A 25,185-nucleotide genomic window follows, 5' to 3' on the forward strand; every position below is an offset into this window, starting at 1 on the left:
CTCTACAGCGTTGCTGGAGTCTCCTGCCCGTTTAGTGCAGCCAGAGCTGCCAGTCTGCATGGAGCAGCCGGAGCTGCCAGTCTGCAAGGAGCTGCCAGTCTGCAAGGAGCTGCCAGTCTGCAAGGAGCTGCCAGTCTGCATGGAGCAGCCAGAGCTGCCAGTCTGCAAGAAGCCGCCAGAGCTTCCAATCTGCATGGAGCAGCCAGAGCCGTCAGTCTGCCAGGACCCGCCAGTCAACCAGACTCTTCCAGATCCGCCAGACTCTTCCAGATCCGCCAGACTCTTCCAGATCCGCCAGACTCTTCCAGATCCGCCAGTCAGCCAGACTCTTCCAGATCTGCCAGTCAGCCAGGATCTGCCAGAGCCTTCCTCCTCTCCGCTGCTGCCGGAGTCTCCCGCCTATCAGGCACTGCTGCCGGAGTCTCCCGCCTGTCAGGCGCTGCTGCCGGAGTCTGAGGAGCCCCTCTGTCCCGAGCTGCCCCTCTGTCCCGTGTTATTTAGTAGGGTTGCCATGTCTAGGAGGTCACGGAAGAGGACTTGGTGGGGGAGGACTACGGTGAAGTGGGGGCCACGTCCAGCACCGGAGCCGCCACCGCGGACAGATGCCCACCCAGACCCTCCCCGATAGGTTCAGGTTTTGCGGCCGGAGTCCGCACCTGGGGGGGGGGGGGCGTGCTGTCACACCCTGACCATAGTTTATTTTGTATGTTTCTATGTTTTTGTTGGTCAGGGTGTGATCAGAGTGGGCATTCTATGTTGGGTGTCTTGTTATTCTATTTCTATGTCTGTCCTGATAAGGTTTGGCTGCCTGAGGCGGTTCTCAATCAGAGGCAGGTGTTAGTCATTGTCTCTGATTGGGAACCATATTTAGGTAGCCTGGGTTTCAGTGTGTTTGTGGGTGATTGTTCCTGTCTCTGTGTTTTGCACCAGATAGGGCTGTTTTTGGTTTTCGTGCGTTTGTTATTTTGTTAGTTTAATCGTGTATAGTTTCCTTATTAAATAAAATGAATCACAACTACGCTGCATTTTGGTCCGCTCCTCCTTCCCACAACGAAAGCCGTGACATATATTTGTATTGTATTCACTGTTTGTATTTCATGATTTATGATAAATAGTTACGAGCCTAAATGACTCGCGCATGATTACTATTGACTTCTTAATGAACTGTACTGTTGAATCCCTAAATTATGTTAATAATGAATTGATATGATTTGATCTTTGATTATGAATTTGATTGGATACATGTTGTTTGTTTCCTTTGTGATGCAGCACAGACTACTCAGTAAATATACCACTTTATGGTTAAAGGAATTCCTGCCTCAGTCTCATCCATTCCTGTCACCTGACACCTGACCACCTGTTCACCTTCACTGTCAGTCATCCTACCTGTCCAGCTACCCACACAGATTCCACTAATCTTTCACACATGTACAGTTCCATTCACTTCATTCTAGCCCTTATTATTCATCCTCCCCTCACCAGCCTCCTCTGGTGGTCAGTGGGCACAGCATGGTTGGGGTCAATTCAATTTCAATCATTTCAGAAGGTTAACCTAATTAAGAAGCATTGAAGGGAATTGGAATGTTAGTGTACTTCCTGAATTGAATGGAGAACCTCTAGTGACTACAGGCTATAGACTACACTGCTCAGTCCGTCTGTTAAGTTAACTAGTGACTCCCCATCCCGCATGCGGGAGCGTAATCATCGCCTGACACTAATTAGCATAACGCAACGGACATAAATATTCCTAGAAAATATTCCTATTCATGAAAATCACAAATGAAATATATTGAGACACAGCTTAGCCTTTTGTTAATCACCCTGTCATCTCAGATTTTCAAAATATGCTTTACAGCCAAAGCTAGACAAGCATTTGTGTAAGTTTATCGATAGCCTAGCATAGCATTTTGTCCAGCTAGCATCAGGTAACTTGGTCACAAATCAGAAAAGCAATCAAATTAAATCGTTTACCTTTGAGCTTCGGATTTTTTCACTCACGAGACTCCCAGTTAGATAGCAAATGTTCCTTTTTTCCAAAAATATTATTTTGTAGGCGAAATAGCTCCATTTGTTCTTCACGTTTGGCTGAGAAGTCGACCGGAAATTGTGGTCACGACTATGCCGAAAAATATTCCAAATTAGCTCCATAATATCCACAGAAACATGGCAAACGTTGTTTATAATCAATCCTCAAGGTGATTTTCAAATATCTATTCGATAATATATCCACCGGGACAATTCGTTTTTCAGTAGGACCGATTGGAATAAGGGCTACCTCTGTATTTTACGCAAGAATCCCTCTGAGCCATCAGGTGACCACTTACACAATGTAGCCATATACATTAGAGAGGCATATATATCCTGATAGAATCACTCAGAGCATCAGGTGACCACTATATACAGTGCCTTGCGGAAGTATTCGGCCCCCTTGAACTTTGCGACCTTTTGCCACATTTCAGGCTTCAAACATAGATATAAAACTGTATTTTTTTGTGAAGAATCAACAAGTGGGACACAATCATGAAGTGGAACGACATTTATTGGATATTTCAAACTTTTTTAACAAATCAAAAACTGAAAAATTGGGCGTGCAAAATTATTCAGCCCCCTTAAGTTAATACTTTGTAGCGCCACCTTTTGCTGCGATTACAGCTGTAAGTCACTTGGGGTATGTCTCTATCAGTTTTGCACATCGAGAGACTGAAATTTTTTCCCATTCCTTCTTGCAAAACAGCTCGAGCTCAGTGAGGTTGGATGGAGAGCATTTGTGAACAGCAGTTTTCAGTTCTTTCCACAGATTCTCGATTGGATTCAGGTCTGGACTTTGACTTGGCCATTCTAACACCTGGATATGTTTATTTTTGAACCATTCCATTGTAGCTTTTTGTCATGAGAAATTTCAATCCCAATGATGATAACAATCACTATAGCTTTGACCAATTCCCCCAGGTTGTAAAGCTAGGGTTAATAAGAATTAGGCAAAGACAAAGATTCTGCAAAAGGTTCGTTTATTCATGAGAGCTCTAAAAATAATATAATGCTCATAGCCATTTCTATAACTCCTACAAGCACCTACAAGTCTACAAGCACATCTGTTCCTCCCTGGGTGGAGGAACTTTATCTCTTATTATTACTTTAAACATATACATTCACTTATCACTAACAGGCCAGATACAGTAGGTTATAAACACACCCTGTTATTTCACTATTTAACCAGAACTGACTAACAGACCAGATACAGTAGGTTATAAACACACCCTGTTATTTCACTATTTAACCAGAACTGACTAACAGGTCAGACTAACAGTAGGTTATAAACACACCCTGTTATTTCACTATTTAACCAGAACTGACTAACAGGTCAGACTAACAGTAGGTTATAAACACACAATAATACACCATGTTGTTGCACTATTTACCCAGTTATTTAACTGACTAACAGACCAGATACAGTAGGTTATAAACACATTATATTATTTAACTATTTAACCAGATATTCAACTGACTAACACACAATAACATCATGTTGTTTCACTATTTAACCAGATAGTCATCTGACTGTAACGTTCTGTGCTTCACGGAAACATGGCTCACTGGAGAGACGCTATCCGAAGCGATGCGGCCAACGGGTTTCTCCACGCATCGCGCCGACAGAAACAAACACCTTTCTGGTAAGAAGAGGGGTGGGGGTGTATGCCTTATGGCTAACGAAGCATGGTGCGATGAAAGAAACATACAGGAACTCAAATCCTTCTGTTCACCTGATTTAGAATTCCTCACAATCAAATGTAGACCGCATTATCTACCAAGAGAATTCTCTTCGATTATAATCACAGCCGTATATATCCCCCCCCCAAGCAGACACATCGATGGCTCTGAACAAACTTTATTTAACTCTTTGCAAACTGGAAACCATTTATCCGGAGGCTGCATTCATTGTTGCTGGAGATTTTAACAAGGCTAATCTGAAAACAAGACTCCCTAAATTATCAGCATATCGATTGCGCAACCAGGGGTGGAAAAACCTTGGATCACTGTTACTCTAACTTCCGCGACGCATATAAGGCACTGCCCTGCCCCCCTTTCGGAAAAGCTGACCACGACTCCATTTGGCTGATACCTGCCTACAGACAAAAACTAAAAACAAGATGCTCCCACGCTGAGGTCTGTCCAACGCTGGTCCGACCAAGCTGACTCCACACTCCAAGACTGCTTCCATCACGTGGACTGGGACATGTTTCGTATTGCGTCAGATAACAACATTGACGAATACGCTGATTCGGTGTGCGAGTTCATTAGAACGTGCGTTGAAGATGTCGTTCCCATAGCAACGATTAAAACATTCCCTAACCAGAAACCGTGGATTGATGGCAGCATTTGCGTGAAACTCAAAGCGCGAACCACTGCTTTCAATCAGGGCAAGGTGTCTGGTAACATGACTGAATACAAACAGTGCAGCTATTCCCTCCGTAAGGCTATCAAACAAGCTAAGCGTCAGTACAGAGACATAGTAGAATCTCAATTCAACGGCTCAGACACAAGAGGCATGTGGCAGGGTCTACAGTCAATCACGGACTACAGGAAGAAATCCAGCCCAGTCACGGACCAGGATGTATTGCTCCCAGGCAGACTAAATATCTTTTTTGCCCGCTTTGAGGACAATACAGTGCCACTGACACGGCCTGCAACGGAAACATGCGGTCTCTCCTTCACTGCAGCCGATGTGAGTAAAACATTTAAACGTGTTAACCCTCGCAAGGCTGCAGGCCCAGACGGCATCCCCAGCCGCGCCCTCAGAGCATGCGCAGACCAGCTGGCTGGTGTGTTTACGGACATATTCAATCAATCCCTATACCAGTCTGCTGTTCCCACATGCTTCAAGAGGGCCACCATTGTTCCTGTTCCCAAGAAAGCTAAGGTAACTGAGCTAAACGACTACCGCCCGTAGCACTCACTTCCGTCATCATGAAGTGCTTTGAGAGACTAGTCAAGGACCATATCACCTCCACCCTACCTGACACCCTAGACCCACTCCAATTTGCTTACCGCCCAAATAGGTCCACAGACGATGCAATCTCAACCACACTGCACACTGCCCTGCCCTAACCCATCTGGACAAGAGGAATACCTATGTGAGAATGCTGTTCATCGACTACAGCTCGGCATTCAACACCATAGTACCCTCCAAGCTCGTCATCAAGCTCGAGACCCTGGGTCTCGACCCCGCCCTGTGCAACTGGGTACTGGACTTCCTGACTGGCCGCCCCCAGGTGGTGAAGGTAGGTAACAACATCTCCTCCCCGCTGATCCTCAACACTGGGGCCCCACAAGGGTGCGTTCTGAGCCCTCTCCTGTACTCCCTGTTCACCCACGACTGCGTGGCCACGCACGCCTCCAACTCAATCATCAAGTTTGCGGACGACACAACAGTGGTAGGCTTGATTAGCAACAACAACGAGACGGCCTACAGGGAGGAGGTGAGGGCCCTCGGAGTGTGGTGTCAGGAAAATAACCTCACACTCAACGTCAACAAAACTAAGGAGATGATTGTGGACTTCAGGAAACAGCAGAGGGAACACCCCCCTATCCACATCGATGGAACAGTAGTGGAAAGGGCAATACGTTTTAAGTTCCTCGGCATACACATCACAGACAAACTGAATTGGTCCACTCACACAGACAGCATCGTGAAGAAGGCGCAGCAGCGCCTCTTCAACCTCAGGAGGCTGAAGAAATTCGGCTTGTCACCAAAAGCACTCACAAACTTCTACAGATGCACAATCGAGAGCATCCTGGCGGGCTGTATCACCGCCTGGTACGGCAACTGCTCCGCCTTCAACCGTAAGGCTCTCCAGAGGGTAGTGAGGTCTGCACAACGCATCATCGGGGGCAAACTACCTGCCCTCCAGGACATCTACACCACCCGATGTTACAGGAAGGCCATAAAGATCATCAAGGACATCAACCACCCGAGCCACTGCCTGTTCACCCCGCTATCATCCAGAAGGCGAGGTCAGTACAGGTGCATCAAAGCTGGGACCGAGAGACTGAAAAACAGCTTCTATCTCAAGGCCATCAGACTGTTAAACAGCCACCACTAACATTGAGTGGCTGCTGCCAACACACTGACACTGACTCAACTCCAGCCACTTTAATAATGGGAATTGATGGGAAATGATGTAAATATATCACTAGCCACTTTAAACAATGCTACCTTATATAATGTTACTTGCCCTACATTATTCATCTCATATGCATACGTATATACTGTACTCTATATCATCGACTGCATCCTTATGTAATACATGTATCACTAGCCACTTTATGCCACTTTGTTTACATACTCATCTCATATGTATATACTGTACTCGATACCATCTACTGTATCTTGCCTATGCTGCTCTGTACCATCACTCATTCATATATCCTTATGTACATATTCTTTATCCCCTTACACTGTGTATAAGACAGTAGTTTAGGAATTGTTAGTTAGATTACTTGTTGGTTATTACTGCATTGTCGGAACTAGAAGCACAAGCATTTCACTACACTCGCATTAACATCTGCTAACCATGTGTATGTGACAAATAAAATTTGATTTGATTTTTAGACTAGCCTACTTCAATACAGCTAACTAACTAACCAAAAACACCCCTAAACTCGACTAGCCTGCTTCAATACAGCTAACTAACTAACCAAAAACACCCCTAAACTAGACTAGCCTACTTCAATACAGCTAACTAACTAACCAAAAACACCCTTAAACTAGACTAGCCTACTACTATACAACTAACTAACTAAGCAAAAACACCCATAAACTAGCCTACTTCAATATAGCTAACTAACTAACCAAAAACATCCCTAGACTAGCCTACTACTATACAACTAACTAACTAACCAAAAATACAGGGGGTGGTCCGCCCAGTTCTAACTAGTGTATTGGGTAATGGAAACAGGAGGAGGTGTGTCTTCTGATTGATGACTGTTTGGTGACTGATTGGGGAGTGATGATTGTCACCTGTGAGGGGAGAAGGAGAGAAAAGAAATACACAGGATACACACAGAATACCTGTATCTGTAACAAAGGGTCAAGTATCACACAGTATACAATGTGTTGTTCTGACTCACTATTCAAACGTGTACCACACATGTGGCGTGTGGGATACCACATTCCCCATATGAATTTTTTTAATTTATTTTTTTAGCTTTATTTAACTAGGCAAGTCAGTTAAGAACAAATTCTTATTTTCAATGACAGCCGAGGAACAGTGGGTTAACTGCCTGTTCAGGGGCAGAACGACAGATTTGTTACTAGTCCAATGCTCTAACCACTAGGCTACCCTGCCGCCCCAAATGGTGTGATTGGTAAGATTTTTCCACATTTTAATGGGATGATTGGTGTCAAATTGGGTAAAAAATGCAGGTCCAAGCTCCAAAATGCAGGACCTAGCTCCAACATGCAGGTCCAAGCTCCAACATGCAGTTCCTAGATGTCTTAGCTCCAACATGCAGGTCTTAGCTCCAACATGCAGGTCTTAGCTCCAACATGCAGGTCCTAGCTCCAACATGCAGTTCCTAGCTGTCCTAGCTCCAACATGCAGTTCCTAGCTGTCCTAGCTCCAACATGCAGGTCTTAGCTCCAACATGCAGGTCTTAGCTCCAACATGCAGGTCTTAGCTCCAACATGCAGGTCTTAGCTCCAACATGCAGGTCCTAGCTCCAACATGCAGGTCCTAGCTCCAACATGCACGCCCTAGCTCCAACATGCACGCCCTAGCTCCAACATGCACGCCCTAGCTCCAACATGCACGCCCTAGCTCCAACATGCACGCCCTAGCTCCAACATGCACGCCCTAGCTCCAACATGCACGCCCTAGCTCCAACATGCACGCCCTAGCTCCAACATGCAGGTCTTAGCTCCAACATGCAGGTCCTAGCTCCAACATGCAGTTCCTAGCTGTCCTAGCTCCAACATGCAGTTCCTAGCTGTCCTAGCGCCAACATGCAGGTCTTAGCTCCAACATGCAGGTCTTAGCTCCAACATGCAGGTCCTAGCTCCAACATGCAGGTCCTAGCTCCAACATGCAGGTCCTAGCTCCAACATGCAGGTCCTAGCTCCAACATGCAGGCCCTAGCTCCAACATGCAGGCCATAGCTCCAACATGCAGGCCCTAGCTCCAACATGCAGGCCCTAGCTCCAACATGCACGCCCTAGCTCCAACATGCAGGTCCGAGCTCCAACATGCAGGTCCGAGCTCCAACATGCAGGCCCTAGCTCCAACATGCAGGCCCTAGCTCCAACATGCAGGCCCTAGCTCCAACATGCAGGCCCTAGCTCCAACATGCAGGCCCTAGCTCCAACATGCAGGCCCTAGCTCCAACATGCAGGCCCCAGCTCCAACATGCAGGTCTTAGCTCCAACATGCAGGTCCTAGCTGTCCTAGCTCCAACATGCAGGTCCTAGCTCCAACCTGCAGGCCCTTGTCACGCCTTGGTCATTGTATTTTGTGTTTTCGTTATATATTTGGTTAGACCAGGGTGTGACATGGGTTTATTGTATTGTATTTTCGTATTGGGGTTTGTAGTGTTTGGGATTGTAGCTGATTAGGGGTGTGTGTGTTAAATAGGTTGGCTGCCTGAGGCGGTTCTCAATCAGAGTCAGGTGATTCTCGTTGTCTCTGATTGGGAACCATATTTAGGTAGCCTGGTTTTCGCTTTGCATTTTGTGGGTGATTGTTCCTGTCTCTGTTAGTTTCACCAGTCAGGCTGTAATAGGTTTCACGTTCCGTTTGTTGTTTTGTATTTATTAAGTTATTTCATGTATAGTTCGTTTGTTTGTTTTCACATTAAACATGAGTAACCTACACGCTGCATTTCGGTCCGACTTTCTTTCAACAAAAGAGGAACGCCGTTACTGAATCACCCACCACACTCGGACCGAGCAGCGTGTTAACAGGCAACGACAGCTGGAGAAGCAAAGGGAGGAGGAATTATTCGGAGAATGGACATGGGAAGACGTGCTGGACGGTAAAGGTTGCTACACTTGGGAGGAGATATTGGCCGGAAGAGATCGCCTCCCATGGCAACAGGTGGAGGCACTAAGGAGAGCAGAGGCAGCCGGAGATAGGAGCCGACGATACGAGGGAACACGGTTGGCAAGGAAGCCCGAAAAGCAGCCCCAAAAATTGCTTGGGGGGGGCTATCAGGGAGTATGGCTGCGTCAGGTAGGAGACCTGCGCAATCTCGGGGGGCTAGAGAGACCGGGCAGGCACTGTGTTATGCAGTGGTGCGCACGGTGTCCCCAGTGCGGGTGCATAGCCCAGTGCGGGTGCATAGCCCGGTGCGGTATATTTCAGCTCCGCGTATCGGCCGGGCTAGATTGAGCGTCGAGCCAAATGCCATGAAGCCGGCTCTACGCATCCGGTCTCCAGTGCGTCTCTTTGGGCCGGCTTACATGGCACCAGCCTTGCGCTCGGTGTCTCCGGTTCGCCTACATAGCCCAGTGCGGGCTATTTCTCCTCACAGCACTGGCAGGGCAACCAAGAGTATTGAACCAGGTAAGGTTGGGCAGGCTCGGTGCTCAAGAGCTCCAGTGCGCCTGCACGGTCCGGTCTATCCAGAACCACCTCCACACCCCAGCCCTCCAGTAGCAGCTCCCCGCACTAGGCTTCCTGTGCGTGTCCTCGGCCCAATACCACCAGTGCCAGCACCACGCATCAGGCCTTCAGTGCGCCTCGCCTGTTCAGCGCAGCCAGCGCTTTCTCCCTCTCCTGCGCTGTCTGAGTCTCCCGCCTGTTCAGCGGTTCTAGAGCCTTCCTCCTCTACCGCGCTGACGGAGCCTCCTGCCTGTATAGAGCAGCCTGTGCTGCCAGTCTACATGGAGCAGCCAGAGCTGTCAGTCTGCATGGAGCAGCTAGTCTGCATGGAGCTGCCAGTCTGCATGAAGCAGCCAGAGCTGCCAGTCTGCATGGAGCTGCCAGTCTGCATGGAGCTGCCAGTCTGCATGGAGCTGCCAGTCTGCATGGAGCTGCCAGTCTGCATGGAGCTGCCAGTCTGCAAGGAGCTGCCAGTCTGCATGGAGCCGCCAGAGCTGTCAGTCAGTATGGAGCAGCCAGAGCCGCCAGTCTGCCAGACTCTTCCAGATCCGCCAGACAGCCAGACTCTTCCAGATCCGCCAGACAGCCAGACTCTTCCAGATCCGCCAGACAGCCAGACTCTTCCAGATCCGCCAGACAGCCAGACTCTTCCAGATCCGCCAGACTCTTCCAGATCCGTCAGACAGCCAGACTCTTCCAGATCAGCCAGACTCTTCCAGATCCGCCAGTCGGCCAGACTCTTCCAGATCAGCCAGTCGGCCAAACTCTTCCAGATCCGCCAGTCGGCCAGGATCCGCCATTCGGCCAGGATCTGCCGGATTCAACTGCCTGGCTGGGCTTCTTCTCAGTACTGGGCTTCTTCTCAGTCCCGGGCTTCTTCTCAGTCCCGGGCTTCTTCTCAGTCCCGAGCTGCCCCTCAGTCCCGAGCTGCCCCTCAGTCCCGAGCTGCTCCTCTGTTATGTAGGGTTCTGGGTGAGGACTATTCGGCCATGGTCGGCGGCGAGGGTGGATTATCCCAGGACGCGAAGGGGAGGAACAATGACATTTATGAAGTGGGGTCCACGTCCGGAGCCGGAACCGCCACCATGGACAGACGCCCACCCGGACCCTCCCTATGGTTTTGAGGTTACGTTCGGGAGTCCGCACCTTAGGGGGGGGGGTTCTGTCACGCCTTAGTCTTAGTATTTTGTGTTTTAGTTTATTAGTTAGTCAGGCCAGGGTGTGACATGGGTTTATTGTTTGTTGTATTCTTTGTGGGGTTCTTTAGTTATAGTGATTGTAGTTGATTAGGGGTGTGTGTTGATTAGGTTTGGCTGCCTGAGGCGGTTCTCAATCAGTCAGGTGATTCTCGTTGTCTCTGATTGGGAACCGTATTTAGGTAGCCTGGGGTTCGCTTTGTATTTCGTGGGTGATTGTTCCTGTCTCTGTGTTAGTTTCACCAGTCAGGTAATAGGTTTCACGTTCCGTTTGTTGTTTTGTATTTATTAGTTTCATGCATAGTTCGTTTGTTTCACCAATTAAACATGAGTAACCAACACGCTGCATTTCGGTCCGACTCTCGACAAAAGAAGAACGTCGTTACACTACAGGTTATACACTGAATGGACTAGATATTACTCTAACTGAGCAGTGTAGTCTACATGTTATACACTGAGTGGACTAGAAATGAAGGACACCCTCCTAACATTAAGTTCCACAGGGATGATGACCCATGTTGACTCCAATGCTTCCCACAGTTGTCAAGTTAGCTGGATGTCCTTTGGGTGGTGGAACATGAGCGTGAAAACCCAGCAGTGTTGCAGTTCTTGACACAAACCAGTGCGCCTGGCACCTACTACCATACCCCGTTCAAAGGCACTTAAAACTTTTGTCTTGCTCATTCACCCTCTGAATGACACACATACACAATCCATGTCTCAATTGTCTCCAGGCTTAAAAATCCTTCTTTAAAACTTCTCTAGGATCGGTGGCAGCATTTTCACTTTGGATGAATAGCGTGCCCAGAGTGAACTACCTGCTACTCTGTCCCAGATGCTAATATATGCATATTATTATTACTATTGGATATAAAACACTCTGACGTTTCTAAAACTGTTTGAATGATGTCTGTGAGTATAACAGAACTCATATGGCAGGCAAACACCTGAGAAAAAATCCAAACAGGAAGTGAGAATTCTGAGGCTGGTTGATTTTCAACTGATCGCCTATTCAAATCCCAGTAAGATATGGATCTGTTTGCACTGCCTACGCCTTCCACTAGATGTCAACAGTCTGTAGAACATTGAACGAAGCCTCTACTGTGATGTGGGGCTGGATGGGAGGTGTTTGAGTCAGTGGTCTGGCAGAGAGCCAGTTCCTGGTCATGCGAATTCCACATGATATCGCCTTGCGTTCCATTACATCTGTAGACACAAAGGAATTCTCAGGTTGGAACGTTATTGAATATTTATGATAACAACATCTTGAAGATTGATTCTCTACATAGTTTGACAAGTTTATTCGACCTGTAATATAACTTTTTGACGTTTTCGTCCGACGTTCGCCTGGACCTGCGCGAGTAGCTACTTTTTTTAAATTAATGGACATTATCAAACAAAATAAAAATGTATTGTGGAAGTAACATTCTTGGGAGCGCATTCTGATGAAGATCATCAAAGGTAAGGGAATATTTATGATGTAATTTCGTATTTCTGGAGGAGAAATGTTTATCTCAGATTATTGCATGGTTTGCTTTTTCCGTAAAGTTATTTTTAAATCTGACACAGCCGTTGCACTAAGAACAAGTGTATCTTTAATTCTATGTAAAACATGTATCATCATTCATCAAAGTTTATGATGAGTATTTCTGTTATTTGACGTGGCTCTCTGCAATTTCTCCGGATATTTTGGAGGCATTTCTGAACATGGCGCCAATGTAAACTGAGATTTGTGGATATAAATATATATAAATATCCACATTATCGAACTAAACATACATGTATTGTGGAACATGAAGTCCTATGAATGTCATCTGATGAAGAGCATCAAAGGTTATGGATCTATATTTCTGCTTTTTTGCGACTCCTATCTTTGTCTGGGAAAATGGCTGTGTTTTTCTGTGGCTGTGTACTGACCTAACATAATCATTTGGTGGCGTTCGCCATAAATCCTTTTTGAAATCATGAGAGTTATGAGAGAACCCCCACATCACTAGCTTCTCTTTATTCAACCTGCCATCTAAAACAGTATAAAACAAGATGATAAACAGAGGATCCACCTAAAACAAGATGATCAACAGAGGATCCATCTAAAACAGTATAAAACAAGATGATAAACAGAGGATCCATCCAAAACAGTATAAAACAAGATGATAAACAGAGGATCCATCTAAAACAGTATAAAACAAGTGCAGTATGTTCTGAGATCACATTGGTATTTTAACGGTCCTGGGTCAAGGTCCTCACAATTATAGGAAGAAGCGCATGTGTGTGTGTCCTGTGTGTGTGTGTTTGTCCAGTGTGTGTGTGTTTGTCCAGTGTGTGTGTGTTTATCCAGTGTGTTTGTGTGTGTCCACTGTGTTTGTGTGTGTCCACTGTGTTTGTGTGTGTATCCAGCGTGTGTGTGTGTGTGTGTTTGTCCAGTGTATGCCAATGTGTGTGTTTGAGTAGTGTGTGTGTGTGTATCACTGACAGAGGGACACTGAGTCGCCAACACTAAACCCTGGATAGAGGGGTTCAGTGAATGTGGAGGTGAATGTGTACAGGTGGGTCAGTGTGTCAGAGGAGGCTCTATAGAAGGACAGAGTGCCGGCTGGCCAGTCCAGATACACTCCTACTCTGTGGGAGCTGGAAGAGGGGACGTCTATGATAGTGTGATTATTATTGTGCCTAGCAATGTGACTGTTGTCAGAGCAGAACAGACACCATGACTTGTCATTGTATCCAAGACAACAGTCATCACCCCATCCTCTCCTGTTGATTCCTTTATATGTCACTCCTATAACAGCCCCTCTCCCACTCCACTCTACGTCCCAGTAACAGCGCCCAGTCAGACCCTCTCTACACAGCACCTGTCCACAGCCCTCAAATCTCTCTGGGTGATCAGGATACAGCTGCTCCTCTCTCTTACATGTCACCTTTCTGTTCTCCTCAGACAGAGAGAGGAGTCTGTTTACTGTGTTTGGGTCCAGTGTGAGATCACAGACATCTGATGGATGAAACCAGACACAATATTAGAAATCATCATCATTCACATTAGAATGTTAACTCACTTTTCACTAATTCATTTAATGTAGATGTTTCTAAGTATCAAAAGGAGAAGTTAAGGTAACTTGAGACTTGTTGAATGATCATATGTTATACTGTATGGTAATATAAAACACACTAATTCACATTAATTACACATACACACACAGTCAAATCAACTCTTTGTAAACGTTGGTGTCCCTGATTTCTGCTTCTGTAGAACTACAGCTGATATTTAATATGACCAAGTCAGTAATGATGATGGTCTTTGACTTAACTTGAATTTAGACTTATTCTTAGTCATATTCTTCACAGCAGTCAACACTCACATTTTCTAAGCCCAGGTTTCATTGTGTACTCTCCACCATGTTCCACACTGTAGCGGTAAGCAGAAGAACAGACAGTCATTGAGGGATACACCTGAACTCTCTCACACACACACACGACACACGCGGATATACAGCATATAACTTCAAGCAAATGTTTGTCTGTGTGTGTGTGGGTGTCCTGTGGTATAATTCTGTCCAAGTGGTGGTCAGAATGTTTGTCTTAACCAGCCTGATAAGTCCAACATGTCTGATATGAACATTGACATAAACCCTCTACATACTTGAGTTTCTCCAGTCTGCAGTGTGGATCCTCCAGTCCAGCAGAGAGCAGTCTGACTCCTGAGTCTCCTGGGTGATTGAAGCTCAGGTCCAGCTCTCTCAGGTGTGAGGGGTTTGATCTCAGAGCTGAGACCAGAGAAGCACAGCCTTCCTCTGTGACTAGACAGCCTGACAGCCTGCAAAGAGTCAAATCATATTAAAATCACACTGATATTATTTGGTGGTGAAAATAGTGGCAGTATATTTTTTATCAAATGACAAATCATCAAAGTATTGCTTGTAGAGAGAAAAATGTATAGTACAAATATTGTTGACCAACTACAGGAATACTGACCTCAGAGTCTCCAGTTTACAGTGGGGATTCCCCAGTCCATCAGAGAGCAGCTTCACTCCTGAATCCTTCAGGTCATTGTTACTCAGGTCCAGCTCTCTCAGGTGTGAGGGGTTTGACTCCAGAGCTGAGACCAGAGAAGCACAGCCTTCCTCTGTGACTCCACAGTCTGACAGCCTGACAAAGAGATCATCATGACTTCACAAACACACTGTTAATTTAACACCAGTAGTGTAGAAGGACAATGGCAGATGTATTTGGTTTCATCTCTAAAACAACATATATATTAATCTTCCGTTTCCTAGAATTGTATGGTCATATTGTTATACTAATGTGAAAATAGTGGCAGTATATTTTTCTCCATATTCATGTCAAACCCTCATCTGTTTCACCTGCCTCCAGGTGTCGCTTATATCCCTGGTGTATATATCCCTGGTGTATATATCCCTGGTGTATATATCCCTGGTGTATATATCCCTGGTGTATATATCCCTGTGTTTCCCTGGTGTATATATCCCTGGTGTAAATATCCCTGTGTTTCCCTGTTGTATATATCCCTGGTGTATATATCCCTGGTGTATATATCCCTGGTGTATATATCCCTGGTGTATATATCCCTGGTGTATATATCCCTGTGTTTCCCTGGTGTATATATCCCTGGTGTAAATATCCCTGTGTATCCCTGTTGTATATATCCCTGGTGTATATATCCCCGGTGTATATATCCCTGGTATATATATATATATATATCCCTGTGTTTCCCTGGTGTATATATCCCTGGTGTATATATCCCTGGCGTATATATCCCTGATGTATATATCCCTGTGTTTCCCTGGTGTATATATCCCTGGTATATATATCCATGGTGTATATATCCCTGTGTGTCCCTGGTGTATATATCCCTGGTGTATATATCCCTGGTGTATATATCCCTGTGTTTCGCCTGGTGTATATATCCCTGGTGTATATATCCCTGGTGTATATATCCCTGTGTTTCCCTGGTGTATATATCCCTGTGTGTCCCTGGTGTATATATCCCTGGTGTATATATCCCTGTGTTTCCCTGGTGTATATACCCCTGGCGTATATATCCCTGTGTTTCCATGGTGTATATATCCCTGTTTCCCTGGTGTATATATCCCTGGTATATATATCCATGGTGTATATATCCCTGTGTTTCCCTGGTGTATATATCCCTGTGGGTCCCTGGTGTATATATCCCTGGTGTATATATCCCTGTGTTTCCCTGGTGTATATATCCCTGGTGTATATATCCCTGGTGTATATATCCCTGGCGTATATATCCCTGGCATATATATCCCTGTGTTTCCCTGGTGTATATATCCCTGTTTCCCTGGTGTATATATCCCTGTGTTTCCCTGGTGTATATATCCCTGTGTGTCCCTGGTGTATATATCCCTGGTGTATATATCCCTGTGTTTCCCTGGTGTATATATCCCTGGTGTATATATCCCTGTGGTCCCCTGTTGTATATATACCTGGTATATATATCCCTGTGTTTCCCTGGTGTATATAGCCCTGGTATGTATCCCTGGTGTATATATCCCTGGTGTAAATACCCCTGTGTTTCCCTGGTGTATATATCCCTGGTGTATATATCCATGTGTTTCCCTGGTGTATATATCCCTGGTGTATATATCCCTGTGGTCCCCTGTTGTATATATACCTGGTATATATATCCCTGTGTTTCCCTGGTGTATATAGCCCTGGTATGTATCCCTGGTGTATATATCCCTGGTGTAAATACACCTGTGTTTCCCTGGTGTATATATCCCTGGTGTATATATCCCTGTGTTTCCCTGGTGTATATATCCCTGGTGTATATATCCCTGTGGTCCCCTGTTGTATATATACCTGGTATATATATCCCTGTGTTTCCCTGGTGTATATAGCCCTGGTATGTATCCCTGGTGTATATATCCCTGGTGTAAATACCCCTGTGTTTCCCTGGAGTATATATCCCTGGTATATATATCCCTGTGTTTCCCTGGTGTATATAGCCCTGGTATGTATCCCTGGTGTATGTATCCCTGGTGTATATATCCCTGGTGTATATATCCCTGTGTTTCCCTGGTGTATATATCCCTGGTGTATATATCCCTGTGTTTCCCTGGTGTATATATCACTGGTGTATATATCCCTGTGTTCCCCTGGTGTATATATCCCTGGTGTATATATCCCTGTTTTTCCCTGGTGTATATATACCTGGTGTATATATCCCTGTGTTTCCCTGGTGTATATATCCCTGTGTTTCCCTGGTGTATATATATACCTGGTGTATATATCCCTGTGTTTACCTGGTGTATATATCCCTGGTGTGTATATCCCTGTGTTCCCCTGGTGTATATATCCCTGGTGTATGTATCCCTCTTGTATATATCCCTGGTGTATATATATCCCTGTGTTCCCCTGTTGTATATATCCCTGGTGTATGTATCCCTGTATTTCCCAGGTGTATATATCCCTGTGTTTCCCTGGTGTATATATCCCTGTATTTCCCAGGTGTATATATCCCTGTGTTTCCCTGGTGCATATATCCCTGTATTTCCCAGGTGTATATATCCCTGTGTTTCCCAGGTGTATTTATCCCTGGTGTATTTATCCCTGGTGTATATATCACTGGTGGATATATCCCTGTGTTTCCCTGGTGTATATATCCCTGTGTATCCCTGGTGTATATATCCCTGGTGTATATATATCCCTGTTTCCCTGATGTATACATCCCTGGTGTATATATCCCTGGTATATATATCCATGGTGTATATATCCCTGTGTTTCCCTGGTGTATAGATCCCTGGTGTATAGATCCCTGGTGTATAGATCCCTGGTGTATCGTTCCCTGGTGTATCGTTCCCTGGTGTATCGATCCCTGGTGTATAGATCCCTGGTGTATATATCCCTGTGTTTCCCTGGTGTATATATCCCTGGTGTATATATCCCTGGTGTATATATCCCTGGTGTATATATCCCTGTGTTCCCCTGGTGTATATATCCCTGGTGTATGTATCCCTGTTGTATATATCCCTGTGTTTTCCTGGTGTATATATCCCTGGTGTATATATCCCTGTGGTCCCCTGGTGTATATATCCCTGGTGTATATATCCCTGTTTTATATAATATAATATAATAATATATCCCATTTAGCAGACGCTTTTGTCCAAAGCGACTTACAAGTCGGCTGGGGCCACTACTTTTACATATGGGTGGCCCCAGCGGGAATCGAACCCACGACGCTTGGCGTTGCAAGCGCCATGCTCTACCGACTGAGCCACACAGGACCCATATATATATATATATGTGTATATATCCCTGTGTTTTCCTGGTGTATATATCCCTGGTGTATATGTCCCTGGTTTATATATCCCTGTTTCCCTGGTGTATATATCCCTGGTGTATATATCCCTGGTGTATATATCCCTGGCGTATATATCCCTGGCATATATATCCCTGTGTTTCCCTGGTGTATATATCCCTGTTTCCCTGGTGTATATATCCCTGTGTTTCCCTGGTGTATATATCCCTGTGTTTCCCTGGTGTATATATCCCTGGTGTATATATCCCTGGCGTATATATCCCTGGCATATATATCCCTGTGTTTCCCAGGTGTATATATCCCTGTGTTTCCCTGGTGTATACATCCCTGGTGTATATATCCCTGGTGTATATATCCCTGTGGTCCCCTGTTGTATATATACCTGGTATATATATCCCTGTGTTTCCCTGGTGTATATAGCCCTGGTATGTATCCCTGGTGTATATATCCCTGGTGTAAATACCCCTGTGTTTCCCTGGTGTATATATCCCTGTGTTTCCCTGGTGTGTATATATACCTAGTGTATATATCCCTGTGTATCCCTGGTGTATATATCCCTGGTGTATATATATCCCTGTGTTTCCCTGGTGTATACATCCCTGGTGTATACATCCCTGGTGTATGTATACCTGGTGTATATATCCCTGGTGTATATATATATATCCCTGTGTTTCCCTGATGTATACATCCCTGGTGTATATATCCCTGTGGTCCCCTGGTGTATATATACCTGGAGTATATAGCCCTGGTATGTATCCCTGGTGTACATATCCCTGGTGTATATACCCGTGTTTCCATTGGGTATATATCACTGGTGTATGTATCCCTGTGTTCCCCTGGTGAATAAATCCCTGGTGTATATATCCCTGTGTTTCCCTGGTGTATATATCCCTGTGTGTCCCTGGTGTATATATCCCTGGTGTATATATCCCTGTGTTTCCCTGGTGTATATATCCCTGGCGTATATATCCCTGTGTTTCCCTGGTGTATATATCCCTGTTTCCCTGATGTATATATCCCTGGTATATATATCCATGGTGTATATATCCCTGTGTTTCCCTGGTGTATATATCCCTGTGTGTCCCTGGTGTATATATCCCTGGTGTATATATCCCTGTGTTTCCCTGGTGTATATATCCCTGGCGTATATATCCCTGGCGTATATATCCCTGGTGTATATATCCCTGGCGTATATATCCCTGTGTTTCCCTGGTGTATATATCCCTGTTTCCCTGGTGTATATATCCCTGTGTTTCCCTGGTGTATAGATCCCTGGTGTATAGATCCCTGGTGTATATATCCCTGTGTTCCCCTGGTGTATATATCCCTGGTGTATGTATCCCTGTTGTATATATCCCTGTGTTTTCCTGGTGTATATATCCCTGGTGTATATGTCCCTGGTTTATATATCCCTGTGTTTCCCTGGTGTATATATCCCTGGTGTATATATCCCTGGTGTATATATCCCTGTGTATCCCTGGTGTATATATCCCTGGTGTGTATATATATATCCCTGTGTTTCCCTGATGTATACATCCCTGGTGTATATATCCCTGGTGTATATATCCCTGTGGTCCCCTGTTGTATATATACCTGGTATATATATCCCTGTGTTTCCCTGGTGTATATAGCCCTGGTATGTATCCCTGGTGTATATATCCCTGGTGTATATATCCCTGTGTTTCCCTGGTGTATATATCCCTGGCGTATATATCCCTGTGTTTCCCTGGTGTATATATCCCTGTTTCCCTGATGTATATATCCCTGGTATATATATCCATGGTGTATATATCCCTGTGTTTCCCTGGTGTATATATCACTGTGTGTCCCTGGTGTATATATCCCTGGTGTATATATCCCTGTGTTTCCCTGGTGTATATATCCCTGGCGTATATATCCCTGGCGTATATATCCCTGGTGTATATATCCCTGGCGTATATATCCCTGTGTTTCCCTGGTGTATATATCACTGTTTCCCTGGTGTATATATCCCTGTGTTTCCCTGGTGTATAGATCCCTGGTGTATAGATCCCTGGTGTATATATCCCTGTGTTCCCCTGGTGTATATATCCCTGGTGTATGTATCCCTGTTGTATATATCCCTGTGTTTTCCTGGTGTATATATCCCTGGTGTATATGTCCCTGGTTTATATATCCCTGTGTTTCCCTGGTGTATATATCCCTGGTGTATATATCCCTGGTGTATATATCCCTGTGTATCCCTGGTGTATATATCCCTGGTGTGTATATATATATCCCTGTGTTTCCCTGATGTATACATCCCTGGTGTATATATCCCTGGTGTATATATCCCTGTGGTCCCCTGTTGTATATATACCTGGTATATATATCCCTGTGTTTCCCTGGTGTATATAGCCCTGGTATGTATCCCTGGTGTATATATCCCTGGTGTAAATACCCCTGTGTTTCCCTGGTGTATATATCCCTGGTGTATATATCCCTGTGTCTCCCTGGTGTGTATATATACCTGGTGTATATATCCCTGTGTTTCCCTGGTGTATATATCACTGGTGTATATATCCCTGTGTTCCCCTGGTGTATATATCCCTGGTGTATATATCCCTGTTTTTCCGTGGTGTATATATACCTGGTGTATATATCCCTGTGTTTCCCTGGTGTATATATACCTGGTGTATATATCCCTGTGTTTCCCTGGTGTATATATACCTGGTGTATATATCCCTGTGTTTCCCTGGTGTATATATACCTGGTGTATATATCCCTGTGTTTCCCTGGTGTATATATACCTGGTGTATATATCCCTGTGTTTCCCTGGTGTATATATACCTGGTGTATATATCCCTGTGTTTTCCTGATGTATATGTCCCTGGTTTATATATCCCTGTGTTTCCCAGGTGTATTTATCCCTGGTGTATATATCACTGGTGGATATATCCCTGTGTTTCCCTGGTGTATATATCCCTGTGTATCCCTGGTGTATATATCCCTGGTGTATATATATCCCTGTTTCCCTGATGTATACATCCCTGGTGTATATATATCCCTGTGTTTCCCTGGTGTATATATACCTGGTGTATATATATCCCTGTGTTTCCCTGGTGTATATATACCTGGTGTATATATCCCTGTGTTTCCCTGGTGTATATATACCTGGTGTATATATCCCTGTGTTTCCCTGGTGTATATATACCTGGTGTATATATCCCTGTGTTTCCCTGGTGTATATATACCTGGTGTATATATCCCTGTGTTTCCCTGGTGTATATATACCTGGTGTATATATCCCTGTGTTTCCCTGGTGTATATATATACCTGGTGTATATATCCCTGTGTTTCCCTGGTGTATATATATACCTGGTGTGTATATCCCTGTGTTCCCCTGTTGTATATATATACCTGGTGTGTATATCCCTGTGTTCCCCTGTTGTATATATCCCTGGTGTATTTAACCCTGGTGTATATATCACTGGTGGATATATCCCTGTGTTTCCCTGGTGTATATATCCCTGTGTATCCCTGGTGTATATATCCCTGGTGTATATATATCCCTGTTTCCCTGATGTATACACCCCTGGTGTATATATCCCTGGTATATATATCCATGGTGTATATATCCCTGTGTTTCCGTGGTGTATATATCCCTGGTGTATATATCCCTGTGTTTCCCTGGTGTATAGATGCCTGGTGTATAGATTCCTGGTGTATAGATTCCTGGTGTATAGATCCCTGGTGTATAGATCCCTGGTGTATAGATCCCTGGTGTATATATCCCTGTGTTTTCCTGGTGTATATATCCCTGGTGTATATATCCCTGTGGTCCCCTGGTGTATATATCCCTGGTGTATATATCCCTGTTTTATATATCCCTGTGTTTCCCTGGTGTATATATCCCTGGTGTATATATCCCTGGTGTATATATCCCTGGTGTATATATCCCTGGTGTATATATCCCTGGTGTATATATATATCCCTGTGTTTCCCTGATGTATATATCCCTGGTGTATATATCCCTGTGGTCCCCTGGTGTATATACCTGGTATATATATCCCTGTGTTTCCCTGGTGTATATAGCCCTGGTATGTATCTCTGGTGTATATATCCCTGTGTTTCCCTGGTGTATATATCCCTGTGTTTATCCCTGTGTTCCCTGGTGTATATATCACTGGTGTATATATCCCTGTGTTCCCCTGGTGTATATATCCCTGGTGTATATATCCCTGTGTTTATCCCTGTGTTCCCTGGTGTATATATCACTGGTGTATATATCCCTGTGTTCCCCTGGTGTATATATCCCTGGTGTATATATCCCTGTGTTCCCCTGGTGTATATATCCCTGTTTTTCCCTGGTGTATATATCCCTGGTGTATATATCCCTGTGTTTTCCTGGTGTATATATCCCTGGTGTATATATCCCTGGTTTATATATCCCTGTTTCCCTGGTGTATATATCCCTGTGTTTCCCTGGTGTATATATCCCTGTGTTTCCCAGGTGTATATATCCCTGTGTTTCCCAGGTGTATACATCCCTGGTGTATACATCCCTGGTGTATACATCCCTGGTGTATATATATCCCTGGTGTATATACCCCTGTGTTCCCCTGGTGTATATATATCCCTGTGTTCACCTGGTGTATATATCCCTGTGTTCCCCTGGTGTATATATCCCTGGTGTATATATCCCTGTGTTCCCCTGCTGTATATATCCTTGGTGTATATATCCCTGGTGTATATATCCCTGTGTTCCCCTGGTGTATATATCCCTGTGTTTCCCTGGAGTATATATCCCTGTGTTTCACTGGTGTATATATCCCTGTGTTTCCCTGGTGTATATATCCCTGTGTTTCCCAGGTGTATATATATCCCTGTGTTATCCTGGTGTATGTTTCCCTGGTGTATGTTTCCCTGGTGTATGTTTCCCTGGTGTATGTTTCCCTGGTGTATGTTTCCCTGGTGTATGTTTCCCTGGTGTATGTTTCCCTGGTGTATGTGTCCTTGTGTTTCCATCCCTGGTGCATACATCCCTGGTGTATATATCCCTGTGTTTCCCTGGTGTATATATCCCTGGTGTATATATCCCTGTGTATCCCTGTGTATCCCTGGTGTATATATCCCTGGTGTATATATCCCTGGTGTATATATCCCTGGTGTATATATTCCTGGTGTATATATCCCTGGTGTATATATATATCCCTGTGTTTCCCTGATGTATATATCCCTGGTGTATATATCCCTGTGGTCCCCTGGTGTATATACCTGGTATATATATCCCTGTGTTTCCCTGGTGTATATAGCCCTGGTATGTATCTCTGGTGTATATATCCCTGTGTTTCCCTGGTGTATATATCCCTGTGTTTATCCCTGTGTTCCCTGGTGTATATATCACTGGTGTATATATCCCTGTGTTCCCCTGGTGTATATATCCCTGGTGTATATATCCCTGTGTTTATCCCTGTGTTCCCTGGTGTATATATCACTGGTGTATATATCCCTGTGTTCCCCTGGTGTATATATCCCTGGTGTATATATCCCTGTGTTCCCCTGGTGTATATATCCCTGTTTTTCCCTGGTGTATATATCCCTGGTGTATATATCCCTGTGTTTTCCTGGTGTATATATCCCTGGTGTATATGTCCCTGGTTTATATATCCCTGTTTCCCTGGTGTATATATCCCTGTGTTTCCCAGGTGTATATATCCCTGTGTTTCCCAGGTGTATACATCCCTGGTGTATACATCCCTGGTGTATATATATCCCTGGTGTATATACCCCTGTGTTCCCCTGGTGTATATATATCCCTGTGTTCACCTGGTGTATATATCCCTGTGTTCCCCTGGTGTATATATCCCTGGTGTATATATCCCTGTGTTCCCCTGCTGTATATATCCTTGGTGTATATATCCCTGGTGTATATATCCCTGTGTTCCCCTGGTGTATATATCCCTGTGTTTCCCTGGCGTATATATCCCTGTGTTTCACTGGTGTATATATCCCTGGTGTATGTTTCCCTGGTGTATATATCCCTGTGTTTCCCAGGTGTATATATATCCCTGTGTTATCCTGGTGTATGTTTCCCTGGTGTATGTTTCCCTGGTGTATGTGTCCTTGTGTTTCCATCCCTGGTGCATACATCCCTGGTGTATATATCCCTGTGTTTCCCTGGTGTATATATCCCTGGTGTATGTATCCCTGGTGTATATATCCCTGGTGTATATATCCCTGGTGTATATATCCCTGGTGTATATATCCCTGGTGTATATATCCCTGGTGTATATATCCCTGGTGTATATATATATCCCTGTGTTTCCCTGATGTATATATCCCTGGTGTATATTTCCCTGTGGTCCCCTGGTGTATATACCTGGTATATATATCCCTGTGTTTCCCTGGTGTATATAGCCCTGGTATGTATCTCTGGTGTATATATCCCTGTGTTTCCCTGGTGTATATATCCCTGGTGTATGTATCCCTGGTGTATATATCCCTGGTGTATATATCCCTGGTGTATATATCCCTGGTGTATATATCCCTGGTGTATATATATATCCCTGTGTTTCCCTGATGTATATATCCCTGGTGTATATTTCCCTGTGGTCCCCTGGTGTATATACCTGGTATATATATCCCTGTGTTTCCCTGGTGTATATAGCCCTGGTATGTATCTCTGGTGTATATATCCCTGTGTTCCCTGGTGTATATATCACTGGTGTATATATCCCTGTGTTCCCCTGGTGTATATATCCCTGGTGTATATATCCCTGTGTTCCCCTGGTGTATATATCCCTGGTGTATATATCCCTGTGTTTATCCCTGTGTTCCCTGGTGTATATATCACTGGTGTATATATCCCTGTGTTCCCCTGGTGTATATATCCCTGGTGTATATATCCCTGTGTTCCCCTGGTGTATATATCCCTGTTTTTCCCTGGTGTATATATCCCTGGTGTATATATCCCTGTGTTTTCCTGGTGTATATATCCCTGGTGTATATATCCCTGGTTTATATATCCCTGTTTCCCTGGTGTATATATCCCTGTGTTTCCCAGGTGTATATATCCCTGTGTTTCCCAGGTGTATACATCCCTGGTGTATACATCCCTGGTGTATATATATCC

The 25,185-nt window shown here is 44.7% G+C and overlaps 1 protein-coding gene across 4 annotated transcripts in view; it reads right to left on the bottom strand.

Moving 5' to 3' along the window:
* Positions 1-12,776: 12,776 nt before the first annotated feature.
* LOC135537550 (NACHT, LRR and PYD domains-containing protein 12-like) overlaps positions 12,777-25,185 on the bottom strand; it is a 186,376-nt gene continuing 173,967 nt past the window's right edge. For all 4 annotated transcript variants that reach the window (XM_064963681.1, XM_064963685.1, XM_064963684.1 and 1 more), the window contains 4 exons: positions 14,762-14,935; positions 14,430-14,603; positions 14,149-14,195; positions 12,777-13,781 (listed from right to left, as the gene is read on the bottom strand). In XM_064963681.1, coding sequence (XP_064819753.1) covers positions 13,258-13,781; positions 14,149-14,195; positions 14,430-14,603; positions 14,762-14,935 — 919 coding nt within the window. In that variant the 3' untranslated portion in view covers positions 12,777-13,257. The remainder of the gene's footprint in view (positions 13,782-14,148; positions 14,196-14,429; positions 14,604-14,761; positions 14,936-25,185) is intronic.

Source organism: Oncorhynchus masou, unplaced genomic scaffold (assembly GCF_036934945.1).
Source record: "Oncorhynchus masou masou isolate Uvic2021 unplaced genomic scaffold, UVic_Omas_1.1 unplaced_scaffold_814, whole genome shotgun sequence".
NCBI classification, from domain to species: Eukaryota; Metazoa; Chordata; class Actinopteri; order Salmoniformes; family Salmonidae; genus Oncorhynchus; species Oncorhynchus masou.